The 15638-nt window shown below is 39.4% G+C and overlaps 3 protein-coding genes across 3 annotated transcripts; 1 reads left to right on the top strand and 2 right to left on the bottom strand.

Annotated features, from left to right (window-relative positions):
• Positions 1-1260: 1260 nt before the first annotated feature.
• LOC102306460 (anti-dorsalizing morphogenic protein) lies at positions 1261-3805 on the bottom strand. Its single transcript, XM_005936699.3, has 5 exons — positions 3388-3805; positions 3160-3296; positions 2952-3071; positions 2664-2853; positions 1261-2179 (listed from the first exon to the last, which is right to left on the bottom strand). Exons 1-5 carry the CDS (start codon positions 3677-3679, stop codon positions 1758-1760), a joined length of 1161 nt encoding a protein of 386 aa, XP_005936761.1. The 5' UTR covers positions 3680-3805; the 3' UTR covers positions 1261-1757.
• A 1495-nt stretch (positions 3806-5300) lies between these two features.
• Positions 5301-9985, bottom strand: pnhd (pinhead). Its single transcript, XM_005936685.3, has 7 exons — positions 9861-9985; positions 9424-9519; positions 9077-9216; positions 8273-8549; positions 7596-7777; positions 6627-6685; positions 5301-5628 (listed from the first exon to the last, which is right to left on the bottom strand). Exons 1-7 carry the CDS (start codon positions 9910-9912, stop codon positions 5478-5480), a joined length of 957 nt encoding a protein of 318 aa, XP_005936747.1. The 5' UTR covers positions 9913-9985; the 3' UTR covers positions 5301-5477.
• Positions 9986-12471: 2486 nt separating this feature from the next.
• On the top strand, positions 12472-15521 carry LOC102306752 (serine/threonine-protein kinase NIM1). Its single transcript, XM_005936700.3, has 4 exons — positions 12472-12820; positions 12991-13266; positions 14113-14381; positions 14563-15521. The coding sequence occupies exons 1-4, from the start codon at positions 12751-12753 to the stop codon at positions 15316-15318; spliced, it is 1371 nt and encodes a 456-aa protein (XP_005936762.2). The 5' UTR covers positions 12472-12750; the 3' UTR covers positions 15319-15521.
• Positions 15522-15638: the final 117 nt, after the last annotated feature.

Raw genomic sequence — 15638 nt, 5'->3', positions numbered from 1 at the left:
TCTATCTATCTATCTATCTATCTATCTATCTATCTATCTATCTATCTATCTATCTATCTATCTATCTATCTATCTATCTATCTATAGATATAGATATATAAGCAAGTTTTGAAGTGTTTTAGGTTTTAAGTGTTCCAGAGCTCACTTAAAACTGAACTTGTGTTGACTTGTGTGCACACAAAATGAGTTCAGAAACACCTTGAGGCACAGACATAAAACTTCCCTTTGATCCTGCAATTATGATTTATAATAGCAGGTGTACAGCATCAACTTTACCTCACTCTATTCCAGGTAGGATGAGTAATAAGGATGAAACTTACCAGAACAACCAGTGATTGCAGTCATAAAAATAAAGGCTCAATAAAGGCTAAACCTTTTGGGTCATATATTTTATTTTGAAAAATCCACATCTATCTGCAACAACCTGAGCTTCTTTGGTCCCGTTAGAGACCCCAAAGAACAATTTCAATGATGCTTTCATTGTAGAAAATATTGTGTTTTTTGCCTTCCATACCACATGATTCACCACATCATAATTTAGGTCAGACACCAATGCTTATGACGCACAGCATAAACACCTATGAGCTGTTATAAGACATTAAATGAACAAAGACATTACATCAGTCTATTTCTTAGAAAGCTTCCTAGCACTTTGACTTTAGCTTGTGTTGCGTTTTATAGGAGGTCACAGAGAGCTGTGCCATCTTACAGCTGAACACATACCTTACTGTACTGATGGGGCATCTTTAAAGGACTCTCTATTTATAGTCCAGAATATCCTGTCTTTTTTCTAATCCTCCTATTTCCTGAGCATCTTTAGGAATGTCTTTTTTTAAGAGGATGGTTTGTAGGAGGATGGCCTTTTGCTACTACACTATAAACAATCATGATTGTGCTCACTGGACCCAAAGGGAAACCCCTTTGGACATCAGTGCCCTCTAGAGGTGAAAAGGAAGATGTCCAGTGGGCTAGTGGAAGCCTCTTGTTTATAAAGTTGAATATACTCAGTGCAGATGAATGGCATAAGATAAGATGCCTTCACTGTCATTACATATACAGTAATATTGCAAGTGGTGCAATAGTGACATAAAAAAAATGTATTACATGCATCCATGTATACATGATAATGCAACCGTAGCTTAAACTATTTAGAGATACTGAATTCTGATGAGCCTGATCTAGCACAGCATTATGAGATTACTTTTCTCAAAAAGAGGACCCACAGAAACACTTCTAAAAGGCAAAAGATGAGCTTTAATACAGATTTTTGAAAACTTACAAAGGTCCACAGAGCTGGAAAACATGGGGGGCATTGTAATCATAGCAGGTCTACAAGTTAACTTTATACTTTACAAAAAGATTAAAAGCCTGTTTTGTTTTTCATATTTCGTTTGTTAGATTTTTTGTTTTTTGGTGGTTGGGTCTCAAAAGAATTGTGAAGCTTTGTAAAGCCTCACAAATGATGCAACAAACTGATGCAAGGGCCAATAAACAAGACTTTCATTTACAATATTTACAATATATATCCCAACACAAAGCATAAAAAATACAGATTTACAAATTTATTTAACATTCCTTTGATTATTTAATATCATTTCAATTACTTTCATATATTATAATTTATCATTATTTACATATACTACAGTGTCACATGTAGGACTGGCCACATAATAGTTTCCAGGGTCAGCTGACCAAGCTCTGTTTACAATGTTTACAGTTTTTAATCTTCACAGCCCGATACCAGTGACTAGTTAATGTTAGTGGCACCCACAGCTTCCAGCCACCATGTCATTATACTGTTTTAAAACCACATTCTCATCATCATCAAAGAAGAGCAAGTTGATGGAAAAGAGCTTGTCTGGCACACAGCACGGCATCTCAATGCCTTTCACCAGCTTCAAGGCATTGATGATGGACTGGACAGTGGCGTGGTTGGTTGGTTTCATGGTCTGACCCAGAGGAAAGGGGCAGGAGCCTTTGCAATAGTAAGCGTTGTAACCCTTTGGTGATACGATCCAGCCCGACCAGCCGATCTCCTCGAAGTCTACATTTAGGGGAAACCGCTGGCAGTGCGTGGCTGCACTGTCTGCATCGTAGCCCAGAGATCGAGCGCTACGGGAAGGTGGACCGGACATGGGAGTCTGGGGCAGGTTGGACGTTTCTGCTGTATCATCTGAATCTGGAGAAAGAAATCCACCGTTTTAAAAATGCAATTTTTGAACTGTTACGAAGTACATTCCATAAACAGAAGAGGAAGCAGTGACACACAAGCAGAAGTAGAAGTTTGAATGTAGAGTGCAAAGAAATATAACATCTAAAGCCCTTAAGTGGGACACACAAAACACTGAGAGCTTCATTTTTCATCAAGTTGTTGAATTGTAAGCATACTCCCAGTCACTCACAGGCCAGTTGTACATGAGTGTTTCCTTCATAAGCATGCTAAATAATGGTTGCACATGTGGATGGAAATATATTCAGCACTGACCTCAGTGGACATTTAGTTCAGTCGTCCATTAAAACTAAAACTAAGGCTGTTGTGCTTATGAATATAGAGACTGGAGGCTGGTTTCCCTTTAACCACTGTAAATCTTATCCACACGGCTACTATCTTCACTTAATATTAATATCACTGGGAGTAACTGACATTAAAGTAGAAATCTCACCTTTGCTCTCAAGAGGATTAGAGTAGCGGCCATCATCAGTAAAGAGAACCAGCATGGGCTGTTTGCTGTGATGGTGGTGGCGCCCTGAGGCAAAGCGGATCAGTTTTTTATCCATTTGGCTCCCTCCCAGTGTCCGAACCACCACTTGAAGTCCCAGGTTTGTGCCCTCATCAACCATCCAGGAGCGCACCTTCAGGAAGAAGGTCATAAGTTTATTTCAGCACTCTACACTGTCCGGTGTAGCTCAAAGCAGATCTTTATGGGCTTTAAAGAGGCGGTGATACTTACTGCATGTGTGATTGTGAAGACTTCCCAACCAGAGGAGTGCACTGGGATAAGTCGAGAGGAAAGCAGCTTCTTCTGCGTAAAATTGGTTTTGCTGGTGTCAAACAGCTGATAAACACTGACCTGAAAGAGCCAAATTAATGTAGATAGAATTAGAAACAGCCATTCAGCCACTCGGGTTTAAATACTGGTCTAGAGCTGGTCTACATACCTGGCTGAAGTGATGTCTGTTGAACGTCAAGGGTGCCTGAGGTCTCAGCTTATAAAGATGGAGCTCTGCAGCGAGAATCTTCTCTGTTCTTGCGACCATTGACAAATTGAAGCTGAACTCCACCTGATCACTGTACACTGCAATAGAAATGAGAGGATTAGGGCTCAAATCAGAGTGTCTTCCAAAGCAGCCATCCTGGCACACATGCGGGGACACATCAGATCTTACATTTATCAAAGAAGCTGCGCACGGTATTCCCCTCCAGAAGATGCGGATCCTTGGTCACACCGTCCACGTCGGCTACCGCGTTGTACAAATCAAGCATGTACTGAGGGGGCTGTTTGTGTCCATGAATCACAGGGGGGTCGTCCATCCCGAAAACCTCCAAAAGTCTCTTTATAGCAGCTGAGCGGACTTCCTCGGACTCTGTCGCGGGAGTGAACGAGTTCTCCGGGTAGTGGAGCGACACGGCAGCCGCCGTGCACAGCAGTGCGGCGAAGCTGATGACAAACTTCAGCATATTTGTCGGTGAGTAAATTCCCGGTGAGCCAAGTCTTCGATCTGCGAGCTGCGTGGAGTGACAGTGGGATCCTTGAAGGCCGACTTTTATATCAAATGCCCCCGTTTCCTCTCCAGTACCGCCAGGCCCTCAGTAAACAGCAGTAAAGATGCTATTTGGTCGCAAATGTAAATCAGCAATGAGCGAATGTAAACGCAGACTAATGGGGGCGTTAAAAGGTGTGAACTTTCCATTCAGCCTGCGTCTGGCAATAAAGGCTCGAATAAACTACCCTCAGCCTACGAAAAGTTTAAATTCTCACTGAAAATACAGTGTATTGTTGAGTATGTTGTATAATGCATATTTAATAACCAGCAGCCTGGATGATTTTATTAGAGGCAAAAATCTAAACTTGAAGGTGGAATACCTCGGAGGTGATGTCTTGAGGACATGCACTCACAGTGGGGGGTTAACTGCGCCTAAATGAATCAGTTAATTTGGAATAGCGGGCGCAGTGTGTTAGGTGAAAAAACCATTACGTTGACAAAAAAGGCAAGTGTCGCCGGGAACACTCTGTGAGATTTACATAAGCGCTGGTTCAGCTGGATGATCGCCACATTTGCGGTTTATGTTTTTTGAAAAAGCGCCACAGTATTTTTCTGAGCCAATCAGACCAATCGAAATCATTTTTATTGCACAAATGAGTTGTTGTCTGCAACATGACTATGACTGTTATTTGTTTTTGAGCTCTCACTCCTCACTGCGAGGCAAGTGGAACGGATTCTGCAGGTTTCTTCCACATTAAGTCGAATAAATAAAATCAATTCAGTTCATTTTTCTGATTTTATATTCAGGAGTAATCAACATCATCTTCTTCCACAAAGAAATATTATTTACATATTTCAACTGTAGATGGATTTAGGTCTAAATTATGCGTTAAACATATTATTTCAGAGTTTCTAGGAAACCATTTGCTCCCATTGATCTTTATGCACGATTAACCGCAAAACGCAAACTGAGGCCAAAAAGAGAAATTTGTTTCCCTCGCTGTAATAAACACGTAAAAGATCAAAGTTTTTCTGCATGACACCTTGCAGGCAGGTCATAAAACGTTTCTTTAGATGACAAAGTGGAGTGTTCACATGTTGGTATTAAAACAAAGCGCTACTTGCACGTGTTTTTTCAAAGGGACATTTGCAAAGTTGTTTTTCTTTTTTCTTTTTTTTTGCGCCTCTTTTCCAGGCTTCACCAAAGCTTCTTATTGGAAAAGAAAAAGAAAAAAAAACGTTAAATGTTTTATGATGCATCTGGAGAGGAACACAGACCCAAATATCTTTATATTACACCATGACATTATTAGAATTAGAATTTGTTCTTCACGATATTTCAGATTTAACTGACTCACAATCATCTCAAAGACTATAGCACAATTATACATTTTTTTTCTTAGCTTACATACTTTTTTTTAATACAAATTCTACTAAATATACATGAATTAAAAAGAGGATCACACACTAATTTTTTCAGATTAGATCGTGGATCTTAGATTTAAATCTTTAACTTTTTCCCATCATGTTTCTTTTGCATTCTCAGTATTTGTACAATGCTTTAAGCACAAGTCCTCGTTTATTGTTGTATTAAATTTATTTACAAATTTAGCATCTTACATATATTACATATGATACAATAATAAAAATTCACTTTAATATTCACTATTCCGTGGGGTCATCAATGGGCTACAGTAAATATGGGGCCCAACTGTGGCAACCTCTTAAAGTCTTTCAAGTTTGTTTGTTTTTTCCAGCAGAGGGGCCTGTGATTAGTTGCGACAATGGCAGGAAGTGATGGACAGGATTGTACGAATCTGCCCATACTGGTTCACAAAGCTGTGGCTCTCATATCCCTGAGGAACACAGGAACTGGACTGTCTTTCGGACCACAAGTGGCAGATTTCTGGATCGGATGGACTCCTGCAACAAAAACATAGAAGAAGACAAAAAGATTAAATCACTAATCACTTTATTGCTATAAGTAGGCAGCATTTCATTTATCTCTCAAAACATTTTTTTTAATAGAAAAATGTACAGAAATAGAACTAAATATAATTTCTGTATCTAGTTTACCATTATTGCCAGTCTGACAATATGTACAAGTATTTCATCTCACACATGTTGTACCATTCTGTACAGTACAGAAAGTTACAATAGGATAATTGTGGATCTTGCTATGTCTATATATGCACAACGTCTTTCCCCTTCATTGAAGAAGAAAGAAGAAAAATATTTGACAAATTTGCCTAAAATTTGTTTCTAAGTAAAAAATTAGATTGTTATTTTTTGGGCAAATAACAAACTGAAACCCAGTTTTTAAAATTTAAAATCTGAGCTGGCACACTTGAGTTTGTTAAGAAGAAATTGGTAAAGTAAAATACTTAACACAGAATTTTCTGCTTAGGAAGGCAAGTTAATAACTGTAAGTCGGCACCTTAATCAAAAAATAATAATGTGCTAAATTTTCCTCCCTTTTTTTGTAAAACAGTAAACTAGAAGATTAATTGATAATATAAATTATTACATGTTATCAATAAAATATGATTTTTCATTAAATTAAATTAGTGAAAATTAGTGAAAACATGAAAAATGCTGAAAAATTCTTAACTTAGCCATAAACCTTGCATTGGGTGGTGGTTGAATAAATCTCTTAAATGCTGCACCTCTTTAGCATTTACCTTACAAAGTGTAGGGTAAATTTAGATGGTGGATTTTGTATTATTTTGATATGATTAAGATAAAGCAATAACACTGGTTGTCTGCAAACATCTCAAAATAAAGCAGAAGGTGTAAAAAGAACATTTGGTGTAGGAATTAACCCAAAAGTCAACATGCTGAGAGCAGAAGGCGTCAGAGCTCACAAGTAATTGTTATGAGGTGTGCATGAGGCGGTGTGGAGCAGCTGTGTTCACACATACCTGAGAAGGCATCGGTTTCCTGTAGTGCAGCTTCCCAAACATCTGCCCACATCTATTTCCTGAAGAAAATTAGCAACAGAGAGAAAGAGGAATCAGCTCACAGCTGCTCGCAAATATTTACCCAGTTGAGTTGGGGTCCAGCTGCTGCTTAGCATGTTTAGCACTGCTTTGATTCACCACCTGCAGAGGCCATTTGTGTTGGTGCTCCACTCGCACCTTTGGTTCTTGGACATGGCAGACTACCCAAACCCAGTCTTCAACTTAAATCCTTACCGTCTATTATATAAATGTGATGTTAAAAATCACAGATACTGACTTACCTTGCAGTTGTACAGCTGGTGGAAAGCTTTTTGTGAATTTGGTGTTTAATCCTTATTTGCTTAAGCATAGCATACAAATCTGTGTAATGGTGCTTTCAAATATTTTTTTTTATGATATGAGTAGGGCTGGGAATTAAATAAGTCGTTGTAAAGTGAAACGTTTTGTAAGTGAAAAGAAACAGTAAAGTGTTGTGGGAGTATTGACCTGGTTTCGCCTTCTTTACGCAGTTTAAAAGAAGTTAAAATTATGCCAGAGATTCCTGCTCTCCTACAACAATCAAAGCCTCAAGTCTGTGCTTGTGCATGAATACGCATGCAGGCCATGCTGATTTACTTCACACCCAGGATGCACGGAGCCAGCCAGTGTGTTGTTTTGATTAAGTGCTGTCTTCCACTTATCTGCGGTGAACAAAGATACTTAATTATTGTCTGGCACCTGGGTAGAGCCCCATTTCCTCTTGACCTCACTACAAAAGAGTGTGAAACTGCCACCAAGCGTGAATCCTTCTTGCAGTGTGAACTGTGGCAGGGGGGCTAATGAAAGAAGGAATTATGTTTATTGTGAAGGGCTGGGTTTGAAATTAAAATCGAAGGGTAGGGATTTTGTCGAAAATTACAGTTGTAGTAATAGCTTGTAGGTGACACTTACTTTGAGCTTCTCTTCTTTGACTCCCTCTGCATGGTGGACTGTTTCATAATAATACTCCACGTATCGAACCCTGTAACAGCTTTCCTTCAGCTCACAGGCTGCCACAGTCTGTATGAGATCCACTTCGTTAGGGGTTTCCACCAAGGCTGATTCAAACTTTGTGGGGACACAGGAGAATCCATCTGTGGATGATTGATAATAAAAGTAACAGGATTATGATCTGTGATGGGAAGCAGAAATATTAAATAGACGGGATGATGTCGTCTGGTCCCAGAAGCAGAATTCTAATACTTTTTTTTTTGATAAGGTGCATAAAGGGGAAACATCTCTTCATCAACCATGTGTGGGTTTTTTTTTTCAGACCTCTCTAACTCAAAATTACATAGGCAATGTCAATTAAACTGTAGCTATCAGGTTACTCATTAATATTATATGTGTGTTGAATCTATGTGCGTTAATTTATTTCAGAATTATTACTGATTAACTTCCTGACTCTTAATATGCACTAAATAGAAAAATACTTTTGCCCTACAAAGTGGGACAAAAGGTAAACTGACTGTTTCCAAATCAGTCATTTGGAATTTTACTGGCGGCTTCATGCTCGCTTAAACACGTCTTCCTCATGTTTTTTTGTCTGTTGTTAATCCCCCCCTCACCCCACACACACACAGACACACCTGGGGATCCTCTCGACTGGGAACATCCTCCCACGTCAATGACTATCTCATACGGTGTTTCAGAGAAGTATGTCCTCAGTCCGGGAACTCGGATGCACTGGGCCAGCTTGATCTCACAGTGACAGTCCTCGATGACCGCCACTTCTCGAGGTCCCTCGAACAGAAGAAGCCGATCCACGCGCATCCCAGTCGGCTCACACACCTGAGTCACGCCGCATGAAGGCAGGTGGTTCAGCGGACCTGCGCTCTGTGAAGCAGCGGGTCCACGTGGCCTCGTCTTTATTGAGCCAAGGGGAAATTATTGTTTGAATCAGACCGGTAGAAACATGTTCCCATGTACTCACCTGCGCGTTTATTGTAGTTTCAGACTTGTGAGAGAATAGGGGAGCACTTTATAACAATGTGACACTATTAGGTATATTTAAGGGCTTAGTGAAAAATTAGCAAGCGCTTAATTCATCATTTATATAGCATTACTCCTCCTTAGTATGCCATTTATAAATATAGATATATTCTTATGACTGTGATAATGATTACGATTCTAACTAGCAGTGAAGTAGTAACAGTGATAGCTGTACATGGTGTAACAGTAACAGATGTTATACTAAGTAGCAGTAATGATATATAAATGATGAATTAAGCACTTGCTAATACCTTGCTAATGCTAGTGTCACATTATAAATAATATAAATGATAAGTTTGTGCAAAGTAACCCCACAGATGTTAGGCTAATGGTTTACAAAGCAGCACTTTTTCCATATTGTTATTGCAGCTATTCTTATGATAATGCAAGCTTTCACTTACCTTTTTGCTCTTGAGGAAGTCCAGCATTGAAGAATATTTTGAGTATTGCTGCTTCCCTGCTTCATACGATGGTGTTGTTGGGGCCCCACAATGGGATCTGCACATTCCTACATCTACACTGATGTGACTTCCTAAAATATCTGAAGAAAGAAAAACGAGGCCGATTTAAAGACAGACAGCACACAATGTTCATCCTTTTAACTGCAGAAGTCTAAACTCATCATTTAGCTTCATGGCCTGCTTTAACCTGTTTTAACACATCAGAGGAAACCTTGCTTTGATTTCTATAGAGGGTACAGTGGAAAGATGTGGGATTTTGAAACATGTGGAGGAATGTGTTTCCTTGCCTTGTCCAATGTACACAAAGTGGCTCTGCCTCTTGCAGCATACTCTTTGTGTAAACAGGTTCCTGTGGTCAACGTGTTTGCTCAGCACTCCCATCACTGGAAAACACAAGAAGCAGCACACAACATTTCCCCTGGTGATTCAACATGGAACTGCATTGCAGTTATAGATGAGCTGTACAGGATTCGGTTTTCTTCCAAGTCTTTTATTCATGAAAAAGAATGCTCTATGGAGAAAACTTTAACAAAAAATATTACTTTTAATCTTAATTTAATTAAATTTTAACCCATCTTTGATCTCAGCATCACACCTTCAGCTACTTACATTTAAAAGGCGATCATTTGTGTATCTGAGCGAATTTGTGTCAGTTGAGTCAGTGATTACCTTCTGCTCTACACATCACAGCTGCAGTGGAAAAGAAAATGCAAACAACACTTACAGGTCAAGTGGAGGACGCACAGAAAGAGTAGGAAAGGTTGCTGTATATCCATGGCTTTAGTCCAAATCTACTCCTCAGTTGCCAGATCCTGAGTGTCCTTCTGCCCTCCTCAGATATTTATAAGGTTTAGCCCCAAATGTCACCTAAAACCCTCAAAGAGGGGTGGTGTCAAAAAAAGTGAGAGCTAATCAAATTTCCATGCTTCTCCAGCCAGAAGCCAACTTCAAAGGAAATCTCTACAGCTTTTCTGTTCCTGCTGTAAGGACACACTGGCTCGAGTGTGTCGACCGGGCCTCAGCTCACGCTAATGAAGTGCTTAAGTATCCCTGAGTCATTAAAGTGTCGCTCATTCAAAGGCATTAATCATCTTTTATCTCAGGGGGAAGGTGTTTAGCACCTCTGACTTAAAACAAAATCTGTCCCAAACACATAAACACAATCAGCATGGGGGCTTGAGCCTCACCTTTAGAAAACTCCAGCACCTTTGTGTTTATGCAACATGACACCAAATGGCCAAACCCCTCAGAACTGCCCTCTGCTTTTAATCTTCACTGAAAGTGGAGAGATTAAGTACTTACAAGATAAACTTGTAGAGATACAAGTTTATGTCAATATTACTTCTGATAAAAGTGGATCTGGGTGCTTCGTCAGGTCAATAAGGCCTTCTCTCTCCTCTTCAGATATCTTGGCTTTAGCGTTCAGCTGTGTGGTAATCTTGACATTTTGCTCATTTTTAATTAGTATCTCGACGAGGTGTTAATCCTTCTTTGATGTGTTGATGTGATCCCCTCATTTTCACCAGGATCAGCGGATCAACGTGAAGACCATCAGCGCTCAGACACCTTTATTAAGGTGACAGCCCTACAGTATTTTCAGCTGCTGATTCCTTTCTTTAATTTACTACACATCTCTTTGAAATTCTCTTATAATCTTGGTAATGTTACATTCCTAGTAGTTACTTGATTTGATTATGTAGATCAAAGGCTTTGCTTTTGGTTTTCAAAATAAGTTTCTGGCTTGTATTAATGCAATCTGGTCACATAGGTTATCAAGTTTGGGTCACACATAAAGAAGATTATGGGAGATTGTTTATAAAAGTCACATCCTGGTCAGCCACAACAAACCAGATGAGTTAAGCACATGCAGGGCTGAAGGATGTGGAGGATGCACCAGGGGTAACCAGGTGGATGCTATCTATCAAAATAATATTCATATTATTGCCAGGACCAAAGATTTTCCAGCAGATCTTTGCTTTCCAACAAGATACTCAGGGTTGTCCACTTTACCTGTCTGTGGTTTTAATGTTATGGCTGATCGGTGCAAAATATAGTGCAGCTTTTTGGCATGCTGTCTGATCACAATGCCCTGTATTAGGATCCCACCCTTTCCTCCACATATGGAGGTTACTTGAGCTTGTTTTTTATGTTTAAACTTGGAAACAGCCAAAATAAAATCAGTTCAAAGGTGACTGTGACAGTAGAAAAACCTCCAGATGTTATTGGTGAGAATGACTTTCAGTTTGCGTCCATTTAAGAGTCTTTCAAAGCATTGTGCGTGCCTCTTTTACTCACATTGGGAAGTTCTTTTGAATATAAAATACACAGGTCATTGGAATACTTACAAACCTTTGGAGTACTTGTTTTTAAATAGATCGTTTTATAATATTTGAAGAGGAAGCATAAACCATTTTTTCTTTTCTTTCTTATAGTTTTTAAACTGCAATAGGTTCAAGTCTTGACATTGGCCCATTTGGATTACCGTTAAAAAACCTTTCAATCACACAACTGTATTCAATTCATCTTATGTAATTTTAACCATATGCTGACAGATAACAAATTTCTTGTAACATAATCCTGATATTGTATCAGGAAATAGTCCCTTTGTAGTTAATTCACATTCCCAGACAGATCTCTTCTTTATTAGAAGACTACAATACACGTGCTTGGATGATCACTGAGATTGTGATTGGATTATAGAGACTCACTTGTGACACGAACAAGCAGCTTATGCACGGTGACTGCCAGACGGTCCCCGTGTCCAGCCTGGGTAGCAGAGGTTGACGGGACTGACTGATAACACACATCAGTGCGTGGGCTGTCTGGCCAAGTGTCTGTCTGGTGTCATGGTCAATGTCTGGGTCACTGCTTTGCTCTGTAGCCTAGTAACAAGGCAAAGAAGGCACGCATACTCTATTCTCACTGTTTTTAGTTTTTAGCTGACTGTAGGTGAGGGTAGGATTGTATTTTTTATTTGCAATTCTATTGGAAAACAATGAGTATTTTGAGTTATCAGTGCTGTTGTTCGCAATTTGACAACTATGATAATTGTTTAGGTAAAATGTTTAATTAGTAATGTCAAAATGTGATCCGTGCTTGTCTTCAATAAAGGCTACAATCTGAGGGATGCATGTCCAGCTGAGCCAGCTGAAGATGCAGTAATCACCCTGCCCCAGCTGGCTGACCCCTAACAAGGATATACAGAGGTTAGTTCATGTCTAGAGTTTAAAGAAGCCTCCAAATCCTGTCTATTGTCTGTCTGCGTGGGAGGAGTCCAACACGCTGGGATTACATGGCGTTATGTTGTATTTCCAGATTATATGCAAGGAGAGACACACTGCAGCGTAGGGCGAGAGCTGGTGCAGTAGCAGCATCTGGACAAGCGGTTCATCATCTAAGAAACTTCTTCTCTGAGCATTTTTCCTGATGCCTGCAGATGATTTTCATTTCCTATCATACTGCTCATATTTGTTCAGACAATCTTTTTCCTCCGGTTGCTGTTTTGTGGAAATTTATTTTCTTGTTAATTTATCAACTTTTAATTTTCTAAAATATTCAACAAGACAGAAAACAAAGAAACTTGGAGGACTCTCTGGTGCCAGGCGAAAAGAATCATGTATTTAAACAACAAAAATAATGCCATAAACGTAGAAAGGAGTAAAAAGAACATAAAAGGGAAAACATGTGAGTACAAAGATGGGTTTTTTTTGTTTGATTTGAACATTTTTAACTGCAGGATTGCATTTTATGTGTACATGTCAATTAGATCAAATCCAATACAGAAATAATCGTTCAAAGTAACTCTTGTTGCATCTCACAATATGATAACAGCTGGATTCCCTTCTTCTTCTCAGGGGCTCACTTGAAGACAATTCCTCGCCAGGAAGAGGTTTTTCCCGTGATGTCTCCAAATTTGGGCAAAAAGGCGGGGACAAAAGAGAATGAGACAGGGGATGAGGCAGCGATGCAGCACACGGCATTTGGAAAGGCCTTGTATGATCTGACCCATTCAGAAAAGGTGATGAATGACCTGATATTTGGACGTCGAGTAGGGCTTTACGAGCTCAGAGGGGAGATTGGGTCTGGCAACTTCTCCCAGGTTAGATTGGGAATTCATGACCTGACCAAAGGTGAGATTTTTGATGCTTTGTCTTTTGTTACCTTCATTATCACATCTTGGGTCATCAGGTAGGAAATGACCATAGGTTGTAAATTTAAAATCATTGTTATTATATCACATATTTACATCAGAAATAATCCAGTTTACATATTGCTTTACTTCCTGTTGTTATCATAAATAATATTATGTTATTTAAAGCAGAAAACAGTGTGTGATCCACATTCACTGAAGAAAATATATACAAGTAAAGTGCAGGTGTAATGTTGAATTGCTCAGAAAAAGCTACGTCTGCCATTTATCTCATACATGAAGCAAACACGGGCAATAAACTGAGTTGTATTTGGCTATCAGCACTCAATACATAAATATGTGCCAGATTGATCCTAATTAACTGCATTTCCCAAAGAAAAGATGTACTACAAGAATGTGATAAAGATGTAAAATCAAGCTTTTCAGGCATTTTATAAGGGACGTCTTTCTTAAGTATCTCTGTTATTTATATATGCTGCAAAGTACACGGGGGCTTTTGTGCCAAATGACCTCATTCACCTGTTAGATGTTAGATCAGTTGAATGCACAGACATCACTTCAGTCAGTCTGGGTCACTGCAGATGTCAGAAGACAGCTAATCTCAGCCAGCCACTAATCCATATTGTTTTGTGCTTAGCAGTCAGTGTACGTGCTGTAATATGACAATGATGCTGAAACTCGTTTTTATAGCAGATTATGCAGAGATAAAGAAGATTGAATACAGGAAAAAGGTAGAAAAGAAACGGGAAAACGTTGTTTTCTGGTTTCCTCACTGTTTTTTTTTTGTTTTGTTTTGTTTTTTTTGCCTTTTTCTCTCATCTTACAGAAAGAGTAGCTGTAAAAGTCCTGGAAAAGGCGCGTTTGGACAAACGCTCTCAGGGTCTTTTTGCCTCTGAAATCTCTTGCATGGAGAAGCTGGCCCACCCCAACATAGTACGCCTGTATGAGGTGGTGGAAACATTCAAGAGGCTCTACCTGGTGATGGAGTATGCCAGCGGAGGAGAGCTGTTCTCCCGCATCAGCACCAGGGGGCGCCTGTCAGACCTGGAGAGCAAGCTTGTCTTTTCACAGGTCCTGTCTGCAGTCAGATATATGGTAAGTTTAGAGAAACGTTCAGCTGATCATTGCTAAGGTTTCGTTTTGCTGGAAAATAAAACAAGTGACACTTAAAAACTTTCATGTGTTTGTATTAAAGTTCTCATATCTTAAAAAAAGTACTACTGTCAGTTATTAAATTGTAAAATAACTTTAACAGTCTTTCTTTCTCTTTTTCCAGCATGATAATAATATCGTCCACAGGGACCTGAAGGCTGAGAATATCTTTTACACCAGCACATACTGCATTAAAGTGGGTGATTTTGGTTTTAGTACATCCTGCTGCCTCAGCGATGTCCTCTACACATCCTGTGGTTCTCCGCCTTATGCAGCCCCTGAGCTGTTTAAAGAGAAAGGCTACATTGGTCAGTACGTAGATATCTGGGCAATGGGTATTTTGCTTTACTTTATGGTGACTGCCACAATGCCATTTAAAGCCAGTAACACAGGCAGGCTTAAGTGCTGCATCCTACAGGGCTCTTATACAATCCCCTCTTATATACCCCAGTCATGCCAGGATATTATCAAGGGCCTCTTGAGGCAACTTCCACTGGATCGCCTAACTATGACACAGATCATGGAGAGTGACTGGATGAGAGGCATTGAATACCCTCAGGCCTATGCACCTTGTAGATCTACCCCCTTTCATCTGGCTGAACCCAACTACATCCTGACGTCAGATGATCTAAATTTAAAAACAATGCTGGAGGATCTTGGCATCACCAAAGTTCATCTTCTCAACAACAACCTAAACTTGCAGAGCCCCATTACTGGTGCATATCGGATTTTGCTACATCGAATTCAGAAGAGGAGGTCTGTGGAAGCTGTGGGTTACATTCAGACATGCACCAGAGAGTCTCAGAACAGACTCAGATGGAGAGCAGGTTCAGATGGCTTGCTAAACAAGCGCTACTCTGTGGTCTGTGTCATCATGTAGTTTTTGTTTCTTAAAGAAATTAAAGAGTACAGCTTTGGAAAACTTGGCTTAGTTTCCTGAAGAACAACCATGAGATGAGAAGAGGGGTACAATTACTAGGATCCTAGCTCAACAATAAAGACCTGCAGACCAGTGAATGTGGCACCATAAATGTCTTTATTTTTTTATTTTACATACTTTTTCATGTTATTTATCTTCTTTTATCTTTTTTTGTTACTGCTCATTCTATCTATCTATCTATCTATCTATCTATCTATCTATCTATCTATCTATCTATCTATCTATCTATCTATCTATCTATCTATCTATCTATCTATCTA

Source organism: Haplochromis burtoni, unplaced genomic scaffold, assembly GCF_018398535.1.
Source record: "Haplochromis burtoni strain Fernald_Lab_line unplaced genomic scaffold, NCSU_Asbu1 Contig_219, whole genome shotgun sequence".
In the NCBI taxonomy this organism is placed as follows: Eukaryota; Metazoa; Chordata; class Actinopteri; order Cichliformes; family Cichlidae; genus Haplochromis; species Haplochromis burtoni.
Note: the sequence above shows the minus strand (reverse complement) of the source record. Positions and strands in the feature narration are given on the sequence as shown.